Source organism: Daldinia childiae, assembly GCF_008694065.1.
Source record: "Daldinia childiae strain JS-1345 chromosome Unknown Scaffold10, whole genome shotgun sequence".
In the NCBI taxonomy this organism is placed as follows: Eukaryota; Fungi; Ascomycota; class Sordariomycetes; order Xylariales; family Hypoxylaceae; genus Daldinia; species Daldinia childiae.
The window spans coordinates 695,991-723,305 of NW_022984651.1; the positions used below are offsets into that span (position 1 = coordinate 695,991).

The following is a 27,315-nucleotide window of genomic DNA, read 5'->3' on the forward strand; positions in this document are numbered from 1 at the left end:
AATGACAGCGGTTACGGCTTTGGGCAAGACGGGAACCAGTTATGATAGGTAGGGTATGTCGGTCTGTCTCCCACCTCTCTTGTCTCCTCCCTCTTCGCTCTTAGTAAACTTGGATAGATTAGGTAGTAAATGAGATGAGAGCTTGGGTCTTTTTGATGTAGGCGCTAGATACTTTAGTTAGTCGATATCTACCCAACAGAATTGCAATTTATGTAAAGAAGAACGATCTCGCTTCAACTCCGATAATTTATGACTATATTAATTATTTTCTTTTTTTTTTTCCTAAAAGAGGGAAACTAGCTCAATAACTTCCAAAGATGGAAGGCCTCGAGATGGGTAGTTATTAGCGTTGTCTGCTCAACGTTTGTGGCTTGGCGGCCTGTTTTTTTTTGCTGGGGAAATGGACGCAACTCGAGTGACGTTGCTGGCCCGCTTTATTTCGTACCTAGGTTTAGGTACATCATAGGATACACGGGCATGTAGGTTGTTACACGTGCAAGTAGATAAGTGGCTGATGGTTTTTGATTGTGGCTGCACTAATGGCTGGTGATTCTGATAGGTACCTAGGTACATCTAGGTAGTAGTTCGAAAAGCAGAAAGGGGGGCCCCTAACCCCTTTTAAGCAGATGGCTTGCTTGCTACCTTAGGATCAAATAATTCGTGGGGGTTTCAATAGTGTAAAAGCCAAAATATGATATCCCAGTCCTGCTCTATTCAAAATTCTTTTTTAATAACTTGGACTTGATGTAGAGATTTAAGCTGATGATGAATTCGTTTACGTTTAAGGGAAATGTACTTAAAGTTAAATGGTCGGTTAGTTGGTTGGTATATTTAATGCCGGGGCGAAGGGGAAATACCAGTGCTTGTGGACCTCCCTAAGGGTATGCCGCATGTAGAGCTGTCAGGTGCTAATATATAAAATATTTATTTACATGCATACCGTATTAATTCCTGATATCGTACAAATCTAACCTTAAAAGGTACACGTGATGATGCTCCAGTTGCTCTGTTGGTTCCTCCGGGTGAGCTTGTGTAGTCGGTGCAATATTAGTGTTCGGCGGTTGCCCAATGAGGTGTTATTGGTTTGCTTTTAAGCCGTTCTGTATCATGCCCTCTCCGGCGTGGGGTCTATCTCGGCCGTAGATACTGTTCCGTTGCGGCCCGGTTGCGGCCCGGTTGCGGCCCGGTTGCCGGGCATGATTTCCGGGGCGCTTTTACCGCCTGTACTTAAAGTAAAGAATAATGCGGATGGATTCCGAGCACTCCGCTCCGACTACAGATTAATTACAGATTATTCAACTTCAAAACGTTCCGCATTGATGTGATTTCTTTGTTATTTTTTATCTTACCACCGGCAATGTTATATTTAACGGTATTTGATAGGTTTTATTCTTTAGTTGGGTATTTCATTATATTAAATACTCCACTTTAGCCACATTTACCATATGTAGGCTAACATGGTGAACAGACCGTCGATATCAACATATGTAGATTTAGAATAATTCACTTTAGGAATCAGCTCCCTGTAGTTATATCTATGATTTTGTTCAATCCGAAGGTTTTTTTTCATGCTGTTACTACCTGTCTTTGTACTTGGTTAATGTCGATAAATTAGGATCACTGGGCATATTTTGTGGATTGTAGTAGTGAACTACATATTTTAAATAGAATCGCCCTAATTCTATCCTACAAGACCAATCCCCTAAAAGCCTCTTGACCTAATATTGATCTTTGTGAGGTTACGAAAATGATTTCCTTTACTGTCCTGTACCTAACCATATTTCGTTTGATGTAAGTCCAATATCAAATTCACATTGAAAGTTAGTAAAAGGTTACGTCTCTCCTTTTTTAATATGGATGTTTTGTAAAATAACCATGTTGTTTTTATATGTAATTTCAGTCGTCCGGCAGCACCACTGTGTATTTTCAATGAGAATTTCCAGAGTTATCACATCACAGCTACCAACAAGTTAGCATGCTAGTGTTCGAAAATCGTCTCTCTACAGCCCTTTATTGTTCACTAAATTAGGTTGGAGAAATACTGGCATTTATGACACCCAATCGTCTTGCGTTTACTTGAAAATAACGTGTTTTTCCGCCTTGCGTTCTCACAGGGGCACGCATGATAAATAGCATAACATAGTATTGATACATGACACGAAGCATTTCGAGAAAGTTAGTGAAGGAAGGGAGCATGATATTAGTGGATCTGGTTTACATATTGGCACGGTCAGGAGTCACGTAGTTGTCTGGCAGAGCCAGACAATCTACGTGACTCAGTCCTGAGTCAGGCATCTTGGATCCTTATGTGCACATAGCTTTGCAGTGAGCTGCAAGGCTCTTGATGTTCTGGGGAATCCCTTTATGACCATTTGGTCTCGTGATACATACTAAAGACTGCTATTCTGTGTAGAATTTATGTGATGATATGAGCAGTGATTGCTAAAGACCATTTGTTACAACACGATACATTATATGAATGATTCGAAACACGCCGTTTACCTACATCCTACCATCGATCCTAGATTCTAAATGAATCATCTCAGATGCTTTTAGATCAGTGTAGGTAGACTAATTAGTCACTTGTAACTCAAGGGGTCCGCTTAAATTTAATGTTGGCAGGAACCTAGCATTGATTAGTCGTCCAGATGATCCTACCTAATGGTGTTATGCACATAAAATAATATTTTAAATCAATACATAATGACTGATTCTTTTAAAGCTTGTTACTAAGTACCTAGAGTGATTTTGTCAGGAGCATGCTTAGATAAATATTGGTCTTTCCTTCCTCTAACAACACATTCTTCTACTAAAATACCTTCACATTGTCACTTCCTCCTCTGTCACCTCGGAACAATACAAAAATAGACCGACAGCCATTGACAGCCGAAGTACAACAGCTTAACAAAATTCTCTGTGCATACCTATTTCAGTTTATGCGTCTTTTCTCACCCTAAGATCATCCAACACGCTTTGTGTTTATCTATCCACTGGTCTTCACTCTCGTGGGAATTGCATCCATACCTAAACAACTTTCTTTTCAATCCAAAACTACATACAATCAAAAGATTTCAACCTTTCTCAATATTTGTAAGGTTTTACGGAGCCTTTACTCTCTTCCATCACTTTGTCGAAATTTTATCATCCTCGGTATCCAACATACTTTACGATCATCATTATCAACTTAGGTTGATTTTGATTCAAATCCATTTGCCTTGTAGCCCCGTTACTTCATCAAGATTTCAATCGCCAAACCCGTTTATATCATCGTACAACAATTCAATTACTGAAAATTGAATCTGCAACCGCGACCATGCCTCGAGCAGAGCCCCAGGGTAAGCCCCAGGGCGAGTCTCACATGGATCTCACTATCGCCAACAAGGGTCCCTCGAATGAACTAGCAAGAATGCCCATGGAGATAATTCTCGAAATTGCAAAGCACATGAGTCAAGCCACCAAGGCTTGTCTGGCCCAGACTTGTCGCGACTTCTCAGTCATCATGGACGTAGCTCTATACGATCAGGATAGCAAAGAAGACCGCCATGCCTTATGGTGGGCTTGCGTGAATAGCGAGTATAGACTTCTACAACGGATCATCAAATATGACCCCACGCTGGTCAACTATCATTTCCAAAGGGTCCATACTATGAAGGTCATACCTTCTACCCCGGAACACCTCCACGATCTGTGCTCCAGATTCAATGGCTCTGAATTCAGCATTCGTCTGACCCCTCTTACGGTAGCCATTCGATTTGGAAGTTTCCACGCTTTCACCACTCTACTCAAATTAGGTGCAGACGTGAATGACCCTGCACCTTCAAACGGTATGGGTGCCGGCAAGCTCTGGTTTCCTATCCATTGGTTGTTTCGCATAACTACGGGCAATAAAGACTTTGAAGAATGCTTCAGTCTTCTAATCAATCACGGTGCCAATGTTAATCAAGCCCCTCTACTATATCAAGCTCCTCTACTACCGGGAATAACTGGAAAGCGTGGAGATGGTATTCCTCTATTAGGGGTGATTGACTTTAAGCCCCGTTTCGAGAGAGGCGTCTGGGAGCCTCATCCGACCGCTCGGTATGAAGATCAGCTCAAGGATCGTTTCGGTAAAGCTATGGTACTCCTTCGATCTGGAGCGAAACCTAACCTTCGAGATCCAGAATCCTCTTATACTCCGATCTTTAAGGCGGCACGATGTTTAGATTCCTACAACCCAAAGGCTCCGTTCAATGGTGAAATTGCGCTTCGTCACGATGTTAAGCGCGTCTATGAAGAAGTTGTACTGGTCCATGCTTTGAAGCTTTTCAAAGCCTTGATCGATTATGGCGGAAACCCGAATACCTCCTGCGATGGAACCACCGCCCTGCATGTCCTATGCAAACACAGCCAAGAGCACAGGGACCTGATCCTTTATCTCTTACGAGAAGGAGCGAATATCAATGGTTCTGATGAAAATGGCCGCACTCCTATTTACGAGTACGTGATGTACCCTAATAATCACAAACTGCTTAGAGAGTTTATCAAGCAGGGCGCGAATGTCCACCATCGCGACTTCCAGGGCCGTACTCCGCTACACGTAGCCTGTGCCGATTATAAATTTTCTCATGCAAAATTATTCGATACTATTGTGGCACTACTTGAGAACGGAACCGACCCTACTCTAGTTGACAAAGAAGGCAATACTCCGCTTGACCTTCTTGACAAGCGATGGAGACCGACATGGACCGATACCAGAACGATTCTCCTACAAGCCACGTTGAAGGCATCCGGAGCTGATCTGGGGGATTTCGAAGATGACGACGATTGGGTCTCATACAATGACTTGAAATGAAGTCAATATCGTTTGTGGAGAGAGAACTGGTAATAGGGGACAGTTTTCTGAATTGTATGATCGGCCTAGTAACAGTAAGTGTATATGAACTACACCTAACTATGATTACTGACCATAGTTAGTGTTTATTCCCTGGCCTTGATTTATGTCGCGTGTTTGCTCGGATAGTTTTGCAAACTTGCCTCGAGGCTGATGCGAGTGGCGCCCTAGCCGTGATGCGTGAAGAAACAAATGTCGTAAAATGGCAGAAGTCTAGGATGCTGATACGGAGATCACCATAAGAGCAACCAGGGTTTCACATACGGAGAGTGAGAAAAAAACAAAAAAGGAGAGAAAATCAGATTTTAATGAACGATAGGAAGGAAGAGGGGATTTGATACCCAAGTTTTTGATACCCAAGTTACTAATACTATAAATGTTGATAAGGATCACGTTGGCAACTACATCACTAGGGGATCGATACTTTTGTTTCTCGTTTACTTCTTGTTTCCTATTTGGCATGCAACACGTTGGAAGTTGGAAGTTGGAAGTTGGAAGTTTGAAAAATCGCCGTTGATATGGGCATGACTGTAATGTTGGAGGGTCAGCTCGAGTTTCTCATGTTTTGACAGGTACCTACTGGCTCAGCTTTGCAATAGGCGTTTGCCTCGCAACTTTTGTACTCACTAATGGCCTGTATGGCACGATTACTTGCTTGCTCTTGTTGAAGTTATGTACCATTGCAGTCACGATAACTCTAAATACTTTTTGGCACTCTAATTGACTACGCTTTGAAGATAGAATTAATGATTCGCCTCTGACTCCTTAAACCATATCGTGAGGTAGTGGTCGTACTAACTGCTGCTATTCTTTCGTGATGATAATTTCTAACGTAAATTTTCGGCATAGGGCTGTAAGAGTATTACAACTACGAGTCGTGTGGGGGAAGAATGAACAGAGTCATGCTCCTAGCTAACGTATCTTGAGGCCGGGCTTCTAGGAAGCATCTATATTTGAATCATTAGAGCGTATCTCCCTCCTGGTGCACCTAGGACCCTACACATTCGCCATATTGCCGGAATTATTCGAGTTATCTCTCTGTATCCTCTTATAGATCCCGAAATATCTTCCTATCCTATTAGAGGCCTGATATGATCTAAGCTAGTAAGTCTATCATCGTAATCTTCCTTCGTAGATTGTCAAAATCTATGCCGGATGTGTCTATTTCTTTGGATTCACTTCTCGGAGAGCGGAACCATCAGTTTTGGATGATGGTCTATCACCACATTAAGACATCGTCATCAGCAGCAGTACTCGGAACGTGACGATCGATATGAAGTAAACACATTTAACAATAGACACTGAAGTGATTTAAGCCCTACCTTGAGTTTTCTCTTTCAAGATCGGTTGTACTTAAGTACCTAGGTATTTACAAACAATTGTAGTGTGTTTTCTTGCTTGATTGTGTGGTTGCTATTGTACATCAGGCAGGTACACTATTCGAATGTGAATCGAGAATCCAGTTTAAAGTCTCGAAAATAATTATTTCCTGCTCCATTCTAACACATCACGGTGTTACCTAAGTACCTCTAAAGTTACTTACACCTTTTCAGCTGGCAAGAACCCTTCTAATTTATCGGCCCTGCATCACCGAGGTTACCGTAAAAACGCGACTACTAATTTTTACTCCCCTCTCGCTCTTTAATATCGTGAGAGTATTACACGTCTCTATCCTTTCATAATATCTTCGAGATCTTTCCGAAGGTCTCAAAACCCGCCAGAAGACGTAGGTCTCACAATAATCAAAATCAAATATGTTATTTGACATTTACTGATAAGTTGTTATAAACAGCAGCACAGGAAATCTAGCATAATCATGGAGAACCGAACCGACTTACTTCCAGTAGTATTATACAGGAGAGGAATATCTGCGGAAGCATTTGAAGAATTTCTCTGGGAAGCATCTCAGGGGGTCCAAGACGGTGTCGATAATGTATTGACCTCATACCAAAGTGAAGAGTTGGCGAAAGATGTTGGTTCATATCACTGGCAGTCACTCTGGAAACTTATGCTAGATTTCTTCGGATGTAGCCCATGGGACCTGGCGACTTGGGGTTTACGATTCAGCAGCGGAGATAAACCCATCATAATAAGGGAACTGAATCTGCTCCTCACGCACCCAATTTGGGAGGGGGACGTCGATACCTTACGATACGTACTCCAGAAAACCATTATCTATCGAGTGGGGGCATATATAGAGCCATGGGGGCCTTTGACGCCAATAATTGCAGATAACTTGATTGCGGAAAAGAAGCCCGATGCATCTGATATGGCGCTGAAAATGTGGGCAAGAACCAACCCTATAATCAACCTCAACGTGATGCGTCTACTCGAACTACTGCTGGAACGGACGGGGAACATCAATCGACAATCATGGTCTAGGTGGTCTGGAAAGCCTTTTCTGCTCAAGTCAGTTGATGTATTCAACATCCATGATTCACTAGATATTCTCTCACGCAATGACCTAGCACGATTCTCGGTTCAGGAATACTATAACGCTTACGTCAAACAACATATGTGGCCCCATAGACTAGCTGCCGTCGACTCTAAAACGGTAGGACGATGGGATAAAGCGATGCTTGCGATCAAGAACCGCGATAATCGCTTGGGAGAGCCAGACACTCGCGTCGGAAAAGAAAGAGAGCAGCACAAGACTTTAGCGTACTGGGAGAGCCCAAACTGCGATCCGAGACTTAAAAAATTGATATCAAAGAATAGCGCTCCGTATATTTTCGCCGGGTAAAATCAGATCCTGTTTACTTAGCCATATTATACGTAGGCGAGAAGTACTGATACTATGAGTTCCTATGGTTTTTAACGTTGTACTCAGGGCCAGTATTAGCTTAGGTTTATCACAGAAGATCGCCAGAAAGATTCAATATACTATTCTTATTAAAATCCCAAGCTCTACACGCATCTGTCTTCATATTAGAGTAGCCATTCCCGACTTTTAGTCTAGCTCTAGGTCATTGTCATAACCCATAACTTTGATCCACGCAATCCGTTTAAACATACCTCGTAGATGCGAGCATCCCTTAAGAAACTACGTATTGACCGGAGTGTTAGTATCTAGTAACCATTTCTGTCTAGAGTCTCAGAACTAGGCTCTTGAATGTGTAGGTGATTATAAAGAAGGGTCGGCGTTGCGGACTAGCATCTCAAAATATTCTTGGTGCCATAGTCCTACGTCTGGAGAAGGCTTCAGCGCGTCGTCCTTCCCACAGAATACATCGTATCCGGACCCGGAAGAATCACTTGTGCCATCTGACTCTCCGGGATGTTTCACCCATACGAACGCGTCAAGTCTCTCGTCCCCAGTCTGTGACGTGGGCCTGATTCCGAAGCCCGCGCCGTTAATATTACACCAGTCATCCCAACTATATCTTAGCCCAAACACGCCGCTGCGGCTAGTATCCATGATCGCATGTGTTGCACTTGCGGGAAGGCCGTTCTTTTGTAGAGCGTCGGAGAGGATGCGCACGAAGTGCTGCTCGTTCTGCGGTCTGATGTACCGCGAATCATCGCCGGTGACAAACTCGCCGGGCAAAAGATCCCTTGAAATAGATGAGCTTTTCTCTTAATCATCCATATTCCGAAGAGTTTGTCAATTCGAGAGAGGTAACTTACCAGGAATTAAAGTTGGCCACATTGGTGGCGAAGCCCCTGAATTGAGACGGACTTCCTGCGGCCTTGTATATATTTATGATCTCCTTGGCGGCGACGTTACGATGAATATCCCAGTCCATCGAATTGCTATTTCCGACATCTAGATACGTGATGACATTGGGTAAGTTCAACGTCTTAAGGGCGTAAGGGACATTTCGTCGGTAGCTCTTGGCGAGATTGCTGCTTATACCGGTGTCATTGAAGTAGTTCGGAAACGCTCGTGGTTCCACAACTATAGCGAACGACGTATTGGGAGATGCGTTGATGACTTCTGCTATTACTACTCGCAGTGTCAGTTTCTTTCTCGGACCTTAAAGTAACTATCTGGACTCACAGTCTATGTAACTCTGGTATTCCGCAAGAGATGCCTGGTCGAGCTCGGCGTCTTCGGTACCAGGTCCTTTATATGGCAAATTATCTAGAACAATCCCTAATATCTCATCACATGGTACCGCACTAACGATTGCCGCGAGACCTTTGATATCGTCGTTCGTATTTCTTCAAATTCGTTAGGTTTCGCTATATATCTTAGGGTAAACATATTTCTTACAGCCATATAAACGTACCAATGCTGGCCACCCTCGTTGCCTTGTTGCGAAGTTCCACATCTTTAATAGCTTCAGTCGCTTTTTCGACCTCATTTCGGTAATACGGATCTACGTGAAGCTTGTGGCCCTTCCACACATTCGTTCCGGCGTCTAACATCGCGGGGACTGAACAAGAACTTTCAGGGGCTCGTAGGATAGTTCGAGCATCTCCTGCTTGAGCTACGCTAGCGAGTGCGAGTGTCACCAATGCTACAACCAGTCCCATCATAATTTACCGTTAGATGCTGATTATGTTAAGAACACGTACGAAACCTAGTGGAAATAGCAGGCAATCTACATATCATACTTGTGACTACTTAACACATATATACCTAGCTCCCTGAGCGAAACAAATTATAATTACCTATACGATACGTACATCCGTAGCGATGTGAGCACTTTAGCCTGATATGTATCTCGTTCGATTCGCCGTTCCGCGATACATCAGTTCCCCTGTAGCATGACTAATAGCATGCCGAGATCTGGATCACGGTGGACATCTATTGAGTCTTGCCCTGAATGGTACCAAGAAAATATAGTAATATTAACTATGTAGTGTACTCTAGGGTGAGTACCTAGAGCTATCTCAATTGTATGTTTTGTTTGCTTTTCCTCCAATACATTTCCCTGATATTTCTTTCCACATCTCTTGAATATTGAAATCATGTATCAACTACCTAGGGAACTACGGTCCAATCGTTGAAATATGAAATTACTGTGACAAGAATACACACTAATTTAGCCAGAGGCTAATAAAGTGTTAACGATTGCGTAATATGAACCTTGAGTAATAGGGGAATTTAGAGTAAAATATATTTTTACTAGCAGTATTCACTTTATGTATCAAGTCGTCGTTACTGCCGGAATGCATTATGAACATTCGGTCCCGATCGGTCCCGGATAAATCCCTACTTAACCGTTTCATAGAAATAACCGCGGCGTTAAAGTTGATGAGTCGCGAAACCGCGAGATCCGGCCGGTTCGGTACGGGGTGCCGTAAAACACGTACGTGATCGGCACCAAACACAAGTTTGCCTATGGTTTTCCGTCAATGACATACGCGTCACCTCGATCTATTGAAGTTGTTTTTGTCATCAGATATTCGTGAGAAACTAAACTCCATCATTGTGACGTGAAGGAGATAGGTTTATCGCCAGGTATGGGGTGGAGGTCGTTCGGCAATTTCCAACAGCTACTTGAACAATACTCCCGAGGCGGGGGCTCGCGACGCCGAAATCTCCGGTAGATGCATGATATAAAACAATATTAGTAGTGTTCATGACTGACCGGAGTGAGAATTAGCAAGTAAAAAGCTCTATATTCTTACATCAGAAACTAATTGAAAATGGCCGCCTCCGATAAAGTCAACTTCAGCCGTATTTCGTACGTAATTTACGAACACCCAGACCTTACGAAATTCTTGGCGTTCGCCGATGACTTCGGCTTTGAGTCTACGGGAGTTACTGACGAAGACGGGAATCTCTTCCTGAGGGGCTACGGACCGGATCCTTATGTCTATGTCGCTCGCCAGGCGCCAGCGGGTCAAGCTAAGAGGTTCCTCGGAGCCGGATTCACAGCACAGACTAAGGAGGACTTCGAAAGAGCATGCAAGTTAGAAAATGCTCAGCTGAAGGATATCTCGAAGCGACCAGGCGGAGGGAAGATGGTTAGCGTGCCTGACATAAACGGGTATGAAATTCAAATTGTGTATGACCAGAAGGACAGGGTTATACCGGATAGGGGGTTGTCGAATGTCGTTAGTGGTCAGCCGAATGTTAACGGAGCTATCACGAAAGTGAGAAAAGGTAAGTTAGAAATCTTCTCACTAATAGCATTTCCCGTGAGATGTGACTATATATCTAAGATATATTAACATTTTCTTTTAAAATAGGTCTTTTCAATCGTCTAGACAGTGGTCCAGCCAAGATCCACAAGCTCGGTCACTTCGGCTACATGACTGATAACTACACTAAGACTTGTGCCTGGTACTCTTCTCACTTCAACTTTAAGCCGACAGATATTGTACACGTTCCCGGAGACCCATCTAAGGAGATTATGAGCTTCTTCCACCTCGACCTCGGCGCTGAATACTCGGACCATCACTGCCTACTAGTGGCAGCCCACCGCGACGGAAATGGCAAGGGAACGACCGTGCACCACTCGTCGTTTGAGGTGGAGGATATAGACACGCAGATGATGGGCCACAAGTGGCTACAAGATAAAGGCTATGAGCTAAAATGGGGTGTGGGGAGGCATATCATGGGATCACAGGTCTTTGACTATTGGTACGATTCAGCAGGCTTTATAGTAGAGCACTACGCAGACGGCGATTTGGTTAATCAGGACACACCAACATCAAGGCTCGCGGGAGCTGAGGCTGCTATATGGGGTCCTCCTATCCCGGCGAAGTGGCATTAATGCATTGTATCATACATTTATGTAGACACAAGCTATCTCAATTGGGTACCTACCTCTTACTAGTTTCCAAATAGGAATCGTTAAAGAAAACCGAAAACATTTGTACGTTGCCTAACATTGTGATTAAACTATTATGCAGTATTTCCGGACTTGTAGATTGCCCAGGGGGGTATGGACATGTACAAGAAAAGGGGCCTGAGAAAGGACAAACCGAACCAGTTCAATAAAACGCTAACATTTAGATAGACCTGCCAACTCATACAGCACCGAGCAGTAAAGCATTAACCTCTAAGCTAAGTAGCATCCTACATACATACATATATGTAACATAGCTGGTGGTTGTATATTCACACAATTATTCTTGATCATCCCATTATCGATCGTACCACCCCTAATCATACCATGGTGGGTATATATTCTAAGTCAAGGTATAGTCATATATTTATTGAAATGCTTCGATAATTTTCCGTCTGAAATACTTGTACTTTTGTAGTAGTTGATCTGAACTATATACACCCTAAAAGATTATCATGCACTATTTTGACACATCATTTTCAATTCTGATGTTCCTTACTGGCTTCGGCATCAAGAACCGAGGAATGTATTCAACCCGAACAAGAGAAAATACGACCGTGATTATAAAGAGTTGATAAGGTAAAACCAAGTATACTTAGCACTCTAACGGCTCTGATTAACGTGTTATCGACTCCAAATAGTGCACATCCTCTATTGGGCTTTGTTGATTGATTGCTAGTTAGTTGAAAGACATGCTATGGACTGAAGCCCTATTAGATAAACAGTAAGTCGAACCCTCCTCCTCCCCCAAAACTAATAAGATTAATCTTAGCGATACTTTCATGAGCGGTTTTGGGATCTTACGGGCGTTGTAGGTAGGTAAGATCAGAGCGTTGGCTGGGAAGGACATCGTCACCAAGCGGGAGCAGCGTGAGCCGCATAATTCACTTCTCAATCTACGGATGATTCCGGACCTTTCATACCTCTGGATCGATGGGTACGATCATATGTGCTAAGCCGGCAATGGACAGGATCCCGTCGTCATCCTGTAGCGATAGATAGCCCCTTAACTCCGATCGGCTGCATCTGACTCACTTGGCGTACCCTATATTCTAAGCCTCGCTTCCACAACGATGGTGGATATATAACTTAGTATATAGGCCAGACGGCTGACAACCCGTGATGGAGAGTCCTACGTAGATCTTGGCAAGCGTTCGGATGACGTGGAAGGGAATTAATCGTCTAGACTTTCAAGTCTTACTCGAGATTCTGTGAGATTGTGGGGGAATTCGCATTCATAGGTAGTGTGGGAGCGGGGAGCTTAGGGACTTTGGTTGATGCACCGAACCTACTCCATTCCGGCAATTTCGGCGTCTAAGCCCCGTGGCAGTTGTTTTGAAGCTGAGTATTTGGATTACTGACAGATGATATATGCTAGCAATATGAAGAGAGAGAACTTCATTTAAAACAGCCTCTTCTCCAAGGCCTTATCGAAAGAGAAACAACACGCTTCAAGTCACCTACTCAATCTATATCTACTAGAAAATTTAGCATCTCGTCGGCAAAATTCGCATTCCATGGAGGGCATCATATCTTTCGACAAGTTTTATAACGTAAGTCACTCAAGTGAATTTGAAGCATTGCTTTGGATCTAAAAATTCGATAGATTGTCAACAATTCGAGGGTGCTAGGTGATAAGACATATCATGGGATCGATCCAAGCACAGGAAAAACTCTTTGGGAGACTCCGGTAGCTACCGAGGATGATCTCGACAAAGCTGTAGCAGCCGCCAATAGCGCTTTCAAGAAATGGTCTTCGCTACAGCAGCACGAAAGATCCCGGTTCATGAGGGATCTCGCTGATGGCCTAGAGAAGCACAAGGATGCGCTGACTGAATTACTCGGTAAGGAGAGTGGTAAATCGGTATGAGGCCCTCCAATATCATTACCTCTATGTGGACTGACTCCCGACGTTAGGTATCCTTTGCGGAGTCGGAAGTTGTAATGGGTATCAATACTATGAGACGGCATGGTAAGTTTCCGCCCAGTGTCAGTGCTGGAATTCGAGACCTGACTATTTGTAGCGGATTGGTCAGTTCCCGACCAGCTCTTGAAAGATACAGAGGACGTACGAATCGTTGTCCAACATGTACCTATTGGCGTAGTTGCAGGAATTACGCCGTGGAACTACCCCTTCCAGTTGGCCATTCTGAAGGTGGCTCCGGCGCTAGCAACTGGTTGCACAGTCATACTGAAACCTTCGTGAGTATCAAACCAGGAGGTTAATAACTTCGTGTCTAACGGACTGCAGCCCTTTCACGCCTTATACATCCCTCAAGATAGCCGAAATCGCAGCTGAGGTTCTCCCGCCTGGCGTGGTACAGGCTCTAGGGGGTGATGATAACCTCGGCCCTTGGATGACGAAACATCCTGGAATCCACAAGATTTCGTTTACTGGGTCTACAGCTACCGGCAAGAAGATTATGGCTGTGGCATCCGAAACATTGAAAAGGGTTAACTTAGAGCTGTATGACATCCCATTGATAAAACAGACTCATCAATATGTAACGCTAACGGGTTGTTAGGGGTGGCAATGATGCAGCGGTAGTAACCGAGAACTTTGACGTCCATGAGGCGGCACAGTTAGTAGCAATGGCGACATTTGCGCATTCCGGTCAAATCTGCATGGCTACAAAGCGGATTTACGTCCACGAGTCTGTCTACGAAGAGTTTATGAAGCATCTTGTAGAGATTGTAAAAGGTTATAAACCAGGCGAGGGATTCTGCAGCCCAATCCAGAACAAGATGCAGTTCGAAAAAGTCAAGTCGATCTACAACGAGTGCGAAGAGCAGGGGTTCAACTTTGCCGTTGGTGGCGGTAGCAAAGTGTCCGTGGACGACAACAGACCGGGGTATTTCATCGCACCGGCAATCGTCACCAATCCACCGGAAAAGTCGCGCATCGTGCAGGAAGAGCCCTTTGGACCTATTGTCCCGGTGCTAACCTGGCGCGACGATAAAGAGGTGATAGAACGCGTAAACGACACTCCCACGGGTCTAGGGGCCACGATCTACTGCCGCGACGAGAAGCGTGCTTGGCAAATTTCTGAAAGTCTTGAGACGGGAAGCGTCTGGGTCAATAGCGGATTGAAACTAGACCCTGTTGCGCTATTCGGAGCGCACAAGCAGAGCGGTATTGGCGGCGAGCTGGGGCCTCTCGGATTGAAATACTACACGAATACGCGGACAATCACGTACTGGAAGGATGCGCCGAAGGGACCACAGGCAAATGGCAACAAGGGCTTATTTGCGTGAATCAATGGGATTCGTTTCGGCAGTGTAATAATATCTCTTAGCTTATCATTATATAAAGGAATAGTGGTTGTAAGATAGTTAATACTATCCCTTCACCAACTTAGGTGGACATTAACCTCTGCAGAGTCATTGCCATCTTCGTGCAACATGGCCAATTCATAGTCTCAAGCTCCATCTTAAATGCTAACAATACCCTTCTACTCCCATACGTATCCCTATCACCCCCTGCGCTGAAATTGACCTTCGCCCAGACCACGAGGGCAGCGTGGAATACAACTATTGGCATCCAAGCTTGACATAAGATCCCTTCTGATTTTGGACATGTAGCTGCGACATCAAGTAAGGCCCAGGCATGGTCAAGTGCCTGGCTTGATATGTTGATAGTATTTGTAGCGACCGTAGCGGTTGCTTGGGCTAGGCTTTGGTCCAATGGTACATCATATTGGGCGAGTCGTGAAAGACTCGAAATTTCCGGACAGGAGAGGTATAGTCTACAATAATGGAAGAATGCTATCACGTCGGGACTCATAGAACCACTAAAATTGATGTACCATTGGTCCAATGCTTTAAAGAGCCGACTTTGCATACGCTCAGATTCGGTATGGGCAGAAAAGGGGACAAAAGGGTTGTGTTTATATGAGGTCATTTGAACTGAGTTGATGACATTGGCAGCGCTTCCAAGGGACCTACGTAGGGTAATAGAGTCGGAGAGTATGGCGAGAAGTAGGAGAACTGCATGCTCCTTAGAACTGGTGCCTATGGCTGAGAGAAGAGTCTGACTCTCTACGCTGGAATCCTGTAGGAGACTCCGATAGACATCCTGGAGCGAAATGTTCGAAGATGGCATATTCGTCGAGATTTCGTCAGGCGAGAAGTTCAGGGACAGGTTCGAGTGAAGAGCCTGCAAAACATCCCATAGCCAAAGTAACCAAAGCATAGGACTTTTCTCGAGTAGTATCATCAGTTACAGGCACATATATCAGCAGTCGCGAGCGGCATACCTATATGATAATATTCGCTGTTGAATGCCAGGATCCAACCGTCCTGGATTATGTAAATGCATACGACGAGCAATCTAAAAGGGGGTATGAGTTAGGTTAACCATTTTTACTTGGTCCCGTACTCACTGTTAAGGATGAAGATATGTTAAGTGCGGATCTTCTCTGAAGAGGTTCCTCGGCGGATAGTATACCATATGGCGCGAGTAGAACAGCCTGTAGCCATGTGAGCAAATGACCCCCATTAATCTAATGGAGATACCCACCGCTAAAAGCATTTCAACTGATCGGGCAAGCCCATTGTCTACTTCCACCATGACTGGCCAGAGGCATGCACCAGCCTGGTAGATTCTCCGAGTTTCTTCGGCATCGCCGCGGCTACAGACCGAGCCAAGACAAGCGATAGCAAAGCGTAAGGGCGGGGCAAGTTGTTCCCGAGCCACGGCCGACATGGGGAGCTGTCCGAAGAATACATGATCTAGACAACCGTTACAAAAAGCCCGAGATAATTGGGCTAAGCGGTCATCTGTTGGCAATCTCGGAAAGCGTGACAGGAGAGCTACGGGATACGTATACTTCTTCGTCGGAGTCTCCTATGCCTGTTAGGGATCGGTGTATAAATGATAGTAGGATATATATTATAGATAGTAGATAGGTAGATAGATACATAGATTTGGTTCCTAAGGTCCATGTGGAAGAGTTTCTCTGTTCCAATCGCATCGCTACTAGCTAACAGGGCTCTCTTGAAATCGCATAAGAGAGTGGGATCGGGGCGTTCACTAGCTGAGGCGACATCCTGATGGGAAGGCTCACGCTCTCCTGGCCAGCTCGAACTCTGCGCACTGGTTACCATCTCCGAATTTAGGTAGTTATTGACTTTAGGTTGATGTGATTATGAAGTTGAATATTTTCTATTCAGTCATAGGTAACTCCTGGGGAAAAGGGGTAGGACTTTCTTACCTTAGGTAATTCATAATACCCGAGATGGGGTAAATTTGGTGCTGCGGTGTTCATCTTGCTTAGGTACCTAACTTAACTTAACCTAGGTAGTAATCAACTAATCAACTAATCAACAAATCAACATCGCGCTTATAAAAGAATATGTACGAAGTATTCTAGTTAAATATAGTTATTTGTTCTCTTATAACTTCTTCAGAACTATATTAGCATTAAGCACAAGCCGGAGCTTATACTCTTTTTGTTTTAGATATAATAGTCCAGTTCCAACACAACTTGCTATGTAGACTAGAAACTGGGACAAAAAGAAATGACAGCAGGGATCAGGGCGGCGAGGATTAGACGCGGGGAAGCTTTAGCATATTTCATTGGATAGAGAATATTTAAGAAATAGACTAAGGGTCGGCCCAGGAATATCAGTCTTATTACGTGGCTTATAGCCAAGGCGGCACTTGAATAATTTGGAATACTTGCCTGTCTTACAATAAAAGATAACGCGATGAGCCATGAACTCATGTGGCTTAGATATGGGCTGTGAAGAATACCTTGTAAATCGTGCAAAGGTGAAGATACCCAAGGTTAAGTCTTTACATAGTCCCGCCAAATTATATGGGGTTAACTGGTATCCATTTTCTTCAACCCCGAAAAGCAGATACCGAAAAATAAGGGGTAGCCAACAGCACTGACTATCTTAATAAGGTGGCTTCAAAATATCCACATACATAGTAAAATACAGCATATTACCACATCTCCATTACACTGGTAACGACCTAACCTAATATCCTAAGAATTAGTTGAGTAAGAATAAGCAGTCCTTAAGAACTATTAGAATTAGAAGAAGTCTGCGCCCTCTAAGACGAGTTCAGTGGAGCTACTTCTAATCCCTGTTTACATACATAAAGCTACATACCTGTATTCGCGACAACTGCGGAGATAAGCCCTGTTTATATTCTCTGTTCCCGGTTATGATACTGGTCTTAGTCCCCCAGATTATTTGGCTTTTATCTCGATCCGTTTTTATCTGGGAGATCTTCTAGGCCTTAGAAAAATAATATAGCATTGGATGGTATAAATCCCAAGCACATATCTAAGGAGGTCGAGCTGCTCAAACTCTTGTCAGTGATGGCGCAATGCGACATATGTGGACGTTCCTTTGCGCGAAACGAGCATCTTATTCGGCATCACAGAACCCGTGAGTCGTTGTATATAGCTACCTCTAAATAGCGAGCTCGCTGACACTCATGGCCACGGGCAGATACAGGTGAGCGACCATTTCGTTGCCCTCACTGTAAAATCGGATTTCATCGCGCCGACGTTAGGGCGAAGCATATTAAGAAGATTCATCCTGAGAATGGATCGCCGTCAGAATCTCCGGGGTCTCTCTCACAACTTCCAATTGAGAAATGTAAGCCTAAAGAGAGAGAACGTTCAAAGTTAGCATGCGACCAATGTCGAAAGCGAAAGCTGAAGTGCAACAATGTCCGGCCATGTGAAGCATGTCGCGCTAAAATGCTGCCTTGCACGGTCTCAAGTTCTAGCAGGCCACCCGGAAGACCTCGCAATCCCGTACTTATATCCCCGAGTCAACAAATTATCCGCGGGAAAGAAGTAGATAACTCCGACGTGCCTCCAGTTCCCCAGCCCTGGGTACCGAATAGCCTTGAGTTACCCCTAGTTCGATCCAATCTTATGCCCGGTATTCCTGGAATCGGCGTACCAGACACCAGAGAAGGCGGCGGCGCATATCCGGGTGCTACAGATCTCACACCACTAGGCATTGATCAATGGATGCCTCCGGAGACGACGGGAAGCTTCTCATTACACGCTCCTTTCCCAAACGAATCTATTCCAATCGACCAAATCTGCGGCGACACAGATCTGATGGATAATATACTCCCCCAACTTGTTAGTCACCTATGTACCCCTTTAACACCTTCACTAATGCTGACATTTTTGAGTAGGACCTGGGAAATTGGTTGGACGACCTTAACGAGTTCTCCGCAACAGATGACGCATGGCCACTAGACTCCCTATCATTAAACATCGACTCAGATCCTTCTATGGATAGCGCTATTGAGATGATGAAAGATCATTTCCAAAGGCGATCGCGACCAACATCTCCCTCTCGAGAGGAACAGAGACGATCTTGGTATTCAGCTCCACCACAACTTTACGTATACGATAAAGATGTCTTGAACATCCTACTTAATGTTTCCCGGACACACATCGCAAGCACGTTTGCTATATTTTCTGATTTCGAAGCCAATTATGATACCCCAGTAGAGCTCTGCCTTGCAATGGCCGCCGTCGGTGGTCTCTATTGTACTGCGTATGCCAGTATGAAGGTTGCGAAGATGTTATTCAACGACTCCCGGCGGCTACTTTATGAGAAATATCTTCTAGAAGACCCTATAGACTTTGATACATCATTGAGCATCGCCAAGACGTTCATCCTACTGGAGATCTACGAGCTGTGTAGCGGGGACAAACGAGCTTATGAGTTCATTGAAGTCTTTCATGCGAGTAAACTGAATGCGATTGGCTCTTGCATAAGCAACTTGCCATGCGATGCTCCCTTAGACCAGCGACGGGAAGCGAGACTGCTTTTGGAAGCGGTTCGTATTCTTGACTGTTATAGGGTGCTATTGCTACAAAGGCCCCCGTCATTCATGGGAGAAACTCAGTTTGGCCTACACGCGACTTACGAAGCTCTTGGGTTCCATTCTCTCCCTACAGGTGGGTTGGTCTCTACCTCGAGTAGCGGTAATCTGTTTGGTGTGCCGGGTACAGAAATGGATTATCTAGCGACTATCATATGTTACAGCTGGATGGCGAGCCCACAGAACACAGAAAACTCTTCACGTCCTCCTCTGTGGAAACTGGAGTTCGTCGAGCTTGCGCTAAATCGATGGATTCAAGGAAAAACAACCGAGACGGAATATCCATCCCAACTCGAAGTTTCTCAAATGTTGCTATATCACCTTACACAGGTGTCACTCCATTCCAACCTAAATCACCTACAGCGTCTTACCCAAGTAGCCTTGCAAGCCTCGAAACCTCTCCAAGAAGGAAGTGCTCTGGACTCGGTCAGGGCATGGCGGGATAGTCACCACTTTAATGTGGCACAGTGGCACGCCAAGACGACCCTTCGTATCGCACAGGAAGCTATGACAGCACCGCGCCGCCACGCTTCATCTGAAAAGGATAAGTCCCGAATTTCCGAAGCTCCGCACCTACCTCTTTGCATTTACTTTGCGACGTTAGTCGTATGGTGGGGAGAGCTGATATTGGATGGGCGGGAAACTGGCCCGGTCAGTACTTCCGCAATAGAAACTGGCTCGCAGCTATTGTTCAGGTTGAAAGTTCCTGTATCTAAAATCCTGGGAACTGCCCTCTGCGAACTCCTCCCTAATGAAAGATGGGATGAACGGCGTGAGAGGAATATGTCCGGGTTGTTGAGATAGAAAGTCAGCTTCAAAAGAATTAAGGCGGTAAAAGGTATCTCTAACGCATCATAGGAAGGAAAAGAAGTCCCAGGAATTTTCGGAAGATAGGTCACTACCACATAAACATGCGCAGTCCCCTATTTGAAAAGGTTATTCTTGGGAAGAAATGAGAAGATATATCGATTCATTCCTGTCGTACTGGCTAATACTGGAATACCCCCGGGGCCAGAATTACCATTGCCTTAGGTGTCTAGTTGTAGAAATACTGTTGATTTGAGAGATTGGGGGTGTAGGAATTATAAATCGAGACCAAATGTTAACAAAAAAGCTTTCATATCATTATTAAGCCGTAGGGTCCTGGCGAGGAATAATCCTGGACATCGAAATCCGGCGGATTTTGATATAGGCTAACGGAAGTGTCAAAGTCCATCGTACGTACGCCTCCCTATGGAATGGGCGATATCGTGCAATCTCGAAGGAAATTGCCGGGTGGAGGCCCCTCCGATAGCAACGCCCTTCTACGTTATCTCAAGTCATGGCGTAAAGCACGGGAATTTGAGGAAGAATCCATTGCTCGCGACACGACTACTTCGATTTGTAACTCGCGAACTTCCGCGTCGGCGATAATATCAGAGTGGATTTACCGAGTATATACACGAACGTATGCTCAATCCTCTAGGGTCTGTTGGTGATATTGATCAAGCTTGACAATTTTAAAGATGTCGCAAACGTATCGAGATCTCCGCAAGGTGAACCAGGTCTCGTTTGACTACATCTATGAGGAGAATGTTTCCGTACCTTTGAAGGATGACAAAGGCTTGGTGAGATGCAACGTCTATCGTCCCAAGGACGAATCTACAAAATATCCTGTTTTGGTAACCTATGGTCCGTACGGCAAAGATGTCCATTATAGTGTGTAAGTGATAGGTGATTCCACCCAGTATAACTATACTTACCGTCATAGGTTTCATTCTGCCTCATTCTCTGAAGTACCCGAAGAACATCACTCGGCGCACTCTTCATGGGAAACTCCGGACCCGGGGTTCTGGACTAGGAACGGCTATGCTGTAGTTAGGGCAGATGAGCGTGGTACTGGTCAATCCCCTGGTGTGCTCGATACCATGTCTCGCGGTACAAGCGAGGCATTCTTTGACGTTGTCGAGTGGGCAGCATCCCAGCCGTGGTCATCCGGCAAGGTCGGTTTGCTCGGCGTGAGTTATTATGCGGGGAGTCAGTGGAGAGTGGCAGCCCGCCAACCTAAAGGACTTGCCTGCATCATTCCCTGGGAGGGCATGTCGGACTATTATCGCGACCGCTGTAGGCATGGGGGTATTCTCTCCAATACCTTCATTAGCTTTTGGTGGAATAGACAGGTTAGTCAATTTTCTAATCGAGTACTATCAGCTATAGGATCTTTTTAACCAGATTCTTAGGTTGTCACAAATCAGTATGGACGCCCTGGAAGGGCCGCTCGAAATTGGGGTTATGATACGATTGAAGGAGATTTGTCTGAAGAGGAGCTACGTGCCAATCGTCGCGATCAAAATGAAGATAACGCAAGGCACCACTTTCTAGATGAAGAATATTACGCCTCGAAAGACTACGACATGAATGACATTAAAGTGCCGGTCCTTTCGGTCGGGAACTGGGGTGGCATCTTGCTACATCTGCGCGGAAATGTAGAAGGGTATCTAAACGCTGGTTCTCAGCACAAGTATCTAAGACTTATCACCGGGCGCCACGATCTACCATTCTACTCAAAAGAAAACGTCGAGATACAAAAAAGCTTTCTAGATGCATTCCTCAAGGGACACGACACGGAAGGATGGTCAACAGGTGCCGCTCCTAAGGTTGGCCTAGTCTTACGGAAAGGAAACGTCGGGTATAATAACGCGGAAGCTGAGAAACAGTATCCCCATCGCTACGAAGAAGAATGGCCTATCCCGAGGACGAAGTACACCAAGTATTTCCTCACCGCGGATAAGCAACTGAGCGAAACCACAGCTCTTTCATCTACGTCGAGTGCTGAGAGCTCCATCTCTTACCGAGCGCCGGGGACCCTAAAAACCCCGCAGGCTGTCCAATTCACAACAGCACCTTTTGCCGAAGAGACCGAGTTTACAGGCCATGTCGTAGTCCACTTGAACGTGTCGGCATCAAGTCTACCAGAGAAAAACACGAATCCCTCGGAGATCGACCTCTTCGTCACCTTGAGACACCTGGACGCACAGGGCAACGAAATCTTCTACACAGGCACAGTAGGCGACCCAGTGCCCGTGACCAAGGGCTGGCTGCGGGTAAGTCTCAGAAAAGTAGCCGACAGTCACCCTCGGCATCGGCCTTGGCACCCCCATCGGGAATATCGCTCGACGGACGTGCTTCCCGTGGAGAGCGGAGTAGTATATGCGGTGGACGTGGAGGTATGGCCGACCAACGTGGTCGTTAGTAAGGGCCATCGGCTGGTGCTGGAAGTCTCGTCGGGAGATACGCAGGGGGCGGGGTTGTTCGAGCATAATTCCGAGGAGGATCGGCCGCGGGATCGATTGGAGGGGCTCAACACTATCCATTTTGGTCCGGAGCAGGACAATTGGGTCTTGCTGCCCCTCATCCCCGCATTGTGAGTATGATATGATGGTATGCTAGGTTAGGTTAGGTACTTGATAGAGATGAATATATAGAAGGTGTATTTATATGTGCTGGTATATTATGCCGATGTCGCCCCTATTCCGAAGGAATTATATTTACAGTTCCTTTGAATGTCTCTCATTAGAGATAACTACTAGTATACCTACTAGTTACTATATAAGAGAGAACTCTTTTACTGTGACCAACCTTAAGATAAGATTGTCTACTGAAAGGTTTCTAAGGTCCTTCATCATGCCATCAACATACCCTCCTAACCATCTTCGCGCGCACTCGCGCTTCATCACCACACATGACGCCTCCGGGAAAGCCGTGTTCAGCGACGCCGTACCGGAAAAGGCGCCCGTTCGCCAGGTCCTAGGCGGGGACATGTTATTCAGCCTCATGTACACGACAGAAGGCTTCCCGGTATCAATGGCCGACAGCAAAGACATAAAGACATACCAAAACTACCTGACCAACACGCCAGCCATCAGCATCTCAGGCGGAACCGCGTGTCGGACGGTAGACTTTCCGCCGGACTACACGTCGCCGATGCACCGGACGCCGTCTTGCGACTTCGGCGTCGTGTTAGAGGGCGAGGTCGAGCTGGTGCTGGACTCGGGTGAGACTAGGCTGTTGAAGAGAGGGGATGTGGCCGTGCAGCGCGGGACGAATCACGCGTGGCATAATACTAGTAAGGATAGTTGGGCTAGGATGTTATATGTGCTGCAGTCGGCGGAGAAGGTGGTTGTGGGAGGGAAGACGTTGGAGGAGGATGAGGGAGGTATTGACTAAGTTACTTAAATTTGATCGTCACGAAGTATATATATGCTCAACGTTAAGCTATCATCCACGAGAATAACTAATGACCTCTCAAGACCTTAGGTCAACCAATACACAATACCCCTTTAGGAAACATCCATCAGTGATATTTAGAGAGTTCCTGATTTCTATACTCTTCTATTTTCGGAGATAGTAGGCATGATTTATTTTTACAGCTCACGTAATGTCAAAAGCTCGTTTGCTGTTTTAAGATGGCTATTTTATTTGGAATTATGTTGGGGTGAGGACTTATAAAACTTGGCGATAACTACCTATATATTCAACGAAGTATAGGAAGATAGGAGGGGTAAATTACCGCGGTGGGGGATCCTCCCCTAATGCATCGTCGATCTTACCCCAACATCAACTAAACCCACTGTGGTTGTTCAAGAGGGTCTCGTTTTCAGGGGTCTCTAGCCGCGTTGCTCCTATGAGGTAGGTGTCTATTTAGGTACCTAAATTTATAAATACCAAGTTATTTGTAATTATAGCGTATAGAAATGTTGAGTAAACGCTATCAAGAAAGCGACAATACAGATTTCAACGCCTGCTTCAACTTTGAAGGAGAGTCCTCTTCCCACTTCGGGCTCCTCCAAGCCACAAAGTAGTCCGGCCGCACAAGCACACAGCCAGACTCCTCAACGCCCCTAATGCCTGCCCAGTCGAGATATATGTCCTTGTAATCTAGTCCATACCCAATGGAATAAGCCTTAATCGGTACCCCTAGCTCGGAAGACAGCTGCTCCGCCGCCTTCTTCCAATTCTGGCCTCCGATGCCCGTGAACAGTGTAAATTGCCCCTTTCCGGCTAGGTCAATGGTAGAGATGTACTTGGACGGCGTATGGTTTCCCAACCACACGTGCGGTAGACGCGCCCCGGGATACGTAGTAGGATGGTAGTGCTCTAGCGGATTTCTGGTGAAAGCCGGCGTTGGGCCTTGGTCCGCTTGGTACACTGCCGACGAGACGTAGCGCTGGTTCATTTCGACGCCGAGACCATGTTCTTCTTTGTCGTTTGCCCGCAATGACTTGGCCAGCTTTTCCCGGCGAGCACTTCCTTCTGGTGAGCCTGCATAAATCTCATTATGAGCCTTCATGCGAGCTTCCACAGTCGGCTCGATGTTGCCAAGAGCTTCCCAAATATTCCGGTGGTTCCTTAGAGAATCATTTGCCCTGTTAATCTGTGGTGAGTATGTGTAGTCTTCACCAGTTCTAGCCGTAGTCCTCGTGCATGATTAACTTACTGGGTAACTACATCCAGTCCTACTGGTTGGCGCTCTATGCTGTAAGTCTCTAATAGCTCTTTTCCTGCTAACCCTACACGAACATCTTGTCAATACGTGTTTTGGGAGTAGAGTTTTCTTTTCGCGCATACCTTTGTCCACGAAGTTGATCTTCCATGCGAGGTTATGCGCGTCTTGGATACAAGTATTTGACCCCAAGCCATGATTAGGTGGGTGCCGATGTACCGCATCACCTAGGCAAAACCTATTCAGTTCGCAGCTATGTTAGCGAAGCCGGTATAAAGAGGGGATTAAAAACTTGAAGTTATACTGACACATTGCCCTTTGAGTAGTACTCTGCAGCGGTCTCGTTGATAGCCCAAGTAGACACGCCCAATATTTTGACTTCGACCGAGTCGTCCCCGATCATCTCACGGACACGTTTCATGTATTCTTCATTAGATCTTACCTCCCTCGGCGCGTTAGGAGTAGGAAATATGATACACAACCATTCGTACCACGGCTTAACCATCCTCATGCACCCAATCCAACCCCATTCAGGGGTCTCACGGTCGGGCTGTACGATCCAGTGAAGGTTACCCTTGCGATGCTCCATGAGATGAGACATATCCGCCTCGATTAGCACGTTCACTGCGAACCCCTGGCCTGGACGCCGTATTAGGGGGATTTGGGCCTGTTGCACGATCTTGCTTCGCGCCCCATCTGCGCCAAAGAGGTACTTAGAGCGAACTTGAAACGTGGTCTTTGAGAGCTTATCCAACAATATTGTGGTTACTCCTTCTTTATCCTGTTCGAACGATACGAACTCAGTATCCCACCGACAGTTGAAGCCGTTAAGTGTCGCGTATCGCATCAATATCGGCTCCAGTAAGGTCTGGGGTAGATCCAACATCTCCGACGGGCTTGCGAGCTCATATTCCCCCTTGATCACGAAAACTGTCAGACTACCACCGAAAGAATACAGAGGGAAATGTGCGATCGGCCAAACAATACCTTTCGCTTTGGGTCATTCCCCCAAGAATATATACGAGCATATTCCTGGCCGGCCATGCTATTGGACCAGCGAGTGTGTAGCATGGAATCATTCTGCGTTCCCGCCTTGTAGCACTCTTTGTCGAGTCCGATATCCCGGAGAGAGTCTGTATTTTCATTAGATTTAATTTCAACGTTCTTTGGGTCTACATCATACCCAGTGCAGCCATGTTTGTGATATGAGCCCTCGGCGTGTCAGCATTGCTCGGGTCTTGGCTTACAATGAGACCCTTCATCCCTAAGAGAAAATCCGGATTAGATACTGATAACATTTCAAAGATACCATGAAAATATGCAAAATCTCTATTTTTGCTTGTCCTTACCATACGAAGCCATGAAGGCTGCTAAGGCGCCACCCGCGGGTCCGGTTCCTATGATGAGATAGTCTACGTGTAGTGAGAAGGATGGAGAGCCATCGGATGTCCCGTGTGATTCGGTCATGGTGAATGAGTTTGCGTGTTAGTGATCCTGTACGTGTATGTATATGTGTAACGAAATATGAGAATGAAGCGACCTCGATAAAGTATATCTACATTAATATGAGATATCAATCAATTAACTCCAGAGCATTTAAGAGGCCTTTAAACTTCTCTCCGTCTTTACTCCCTATTTCTATTAACTAAGCGCTATGTAATGTCGCTCGGGGATGTCATAAGCTTAGCTACTCCATCTCGGCTTTTACCTGGCCCGCAAACGAACCGATCGGGTATTCTGCTGGAGGAGAAGTAGCCCACTTGCGGATACTTACACTTTTGACAACGCAATTAATCCAACCAGACCCTCGGGTCGGACCCACTCCGGGATTCTAAACCCCTACCGGCGGTATAGGTAAGCTTCCGGTAAGCATCAAATAAGACTAGGCGCATGTATTTCCCAGGGGTATTACCATACCGAGACCACTTAAACGTCCCGTATTTGTCATTTGTTTAGAATCAATGCACCGCCTCACAATAGACAATTGTCGCATAGCTTGGTCACAAGACTATAACACAATTTGGTAATGGCTTATTTATCATTACTTGATATAGATACTAAGCCAACGGAAGTCCACTTTCAATGCATGAAGTGCTGCGAGCATGGTGGTTAGTAAAGTCATTCCGAAGCACGGTTTGATCTTGTTTAGTTACTCTTATACTCGTAAAAGGAATGCTGGATTAGAACTCAATATTGGCTTTACCAGTGTTATTGCAAGTGAATACCGACCGTGGGGTAAGTCATTTACGACCCTATACATATAGTGGCCTAGAAGACTATAATTACCTTATCTCAACAAACCTATTTCCAAAGAAAAAGGGGCAGGAGGAAAATACTTACTATTATC

At 45.4% G+C, this 27,315-nt stretch overlaps 6 protein-coding genes across 7 annotated transcripts; 4 read left to right on the forward strand and 2 right to left on the reverse strand.

Annotated features, from left to right (window-relative positions):
- Nucleotides 1-3,313: 3,313 nt before the first annotated feature.
- Nucleotides 3,314-4,831, forward strand: GL218_07930 (Serine/threonine-protein phosphatase 6 regulatory ankyrin repeat subunit C; the record flags this gene model as incomplete). Its single annotated transcript, XM_033584710.1, has 1 exon — nucleotides 3,314-4,831. One exon carries the CDS (start codon nucleotides 3,314-3,316, stop codon nucleotides 4,829-4,831), a length of 1,518 nt encoding a protein of 505 aa, XP_033441150.1.
- Nucleotides 4,832-7,994: 3,163 nt separating this feature from the next.
- On the reverse strand, nucleotides 7,995-9,241 carry GL218_07931 (Glucanase; the record flags this gene model as incomplete). Its single annotated transcript, XM_033584711.1, has 4 exons — nucleotides 7,995-8,424; nucleotides 8,498-8,816; nucleotides 8,871-8,936; nucleotides 9,103-9,241. 4 exons carry the CDS (start codon nucleotides 9,239-9,241, stop codon nucleotides 7,995-7,997), a joined length of 954 nt encoding a protein of 317 aa, XP_033441149.1.
- A 1,227-nt stretch (nucleotides 9,242-10,468) lies between these two features.
- Nucleotides 10,469-11,541, forward strand: GL218_07932 (uncharacterized protein; the record flags this gene model as incomplete). The annotated part of the gene is made up of 2 exons (XM_033584712.1): nucleotides 10,469-10,928; nucleotides 11,015-11,541. The coding sequence occupies 2 exons, from the start codon at nucleotides 10,469-10,471 to the stop codon at nucleotides 11,539-11,541; spliced, it is 987 nt and encodes a 328-aa protein (XP_033441153.1).
- A 1,592-nt stretch (nucleotides 11,542-13,133) lies between these two features.
- GL218_07933 lies at nucleotides 13,134-14,871 on the forward strand (the record flags this gene model as incomplete). 2 transcript variants are annotated; one of them, XM_033584714.1, is made up of 6 exons in its annotated part: nucleotides 13,134-13,169; nucleotides 13,223-13,480; nucleotides 13,534-13,588; nucleotides 13,641-13,818; nucleotides 13,868-14,083; nucleotides 14,142-14,871. In XM_033584714.1, the coding sequence occupies 6 exons, from the start codon at nucleotides 13,134-13,136 to the stop codon at nucleotides 14,869-14,871; spliced, it is 1,473 nt and encodes a 490-aa protein (XP_033441152.1). The 2 variants fall into 2 exon arrangements, with proteins under 2 accessions (XP_033441152.1, XP_033441151.1); XM_033584713.1 differs by lacking the exons at nucleotides 13,134-13,169; nucleotides 13,223-13,480 and having other exon boundaries at nucleotides 13,561-13,588.
- Nucleotides 14,872-20,991: 6,120 nt separating this feature from the next.
- GL218_07934 (Cocaine esterase) lies at nucleotides 20,992-23,692 on the forward strand (the record flags this gene model as incomplete). Its single annotated transcript, XM_033584715.1, has 4 exons — nucleotides 20,992-21,188; nucleotides 21,237-21,645; nucleotides 21,706-22,889; nucleotides 23,140-23,692. 4 exons carry the CDS (start codon nucleotides 20,992-20,994, stop codon nucleotides 23,690-23,692), a joined length of 2,343 nt encoding a protein of 780 aa, XP_033441242.1.
- Nucleotides 23,693-24,236: 544 nt separating this feature from the next.
- Nucleotides 24,237-26,435, reverse strand: GL218_07935 (2,4-dichlorophenol 6-monooxygenase; the record flags this gene model as incomplete). Its single annotated transcript, XM_033584716.1, has 7 exons — nucleotides 24,237-24,891; nucleotides 24,963-25,035; nucleotides 25,094-25,206; nucleotides 25,277-25,884; nucleotides 25,956-26,101; nucleotides 26,152-26,232; nucleotides 26,318-26,435. 7 exons carry the CDS (start codon nucleotides 26,433-26,435, stop codon nucleotides 24,237-24,239), a joined length of 1,794 nt encoding a protein of 597 aa, XP_033441203.1.
- Between the last annotated feature and the right edge of the window lie 880 nt (nucleotides 26,436-27,315).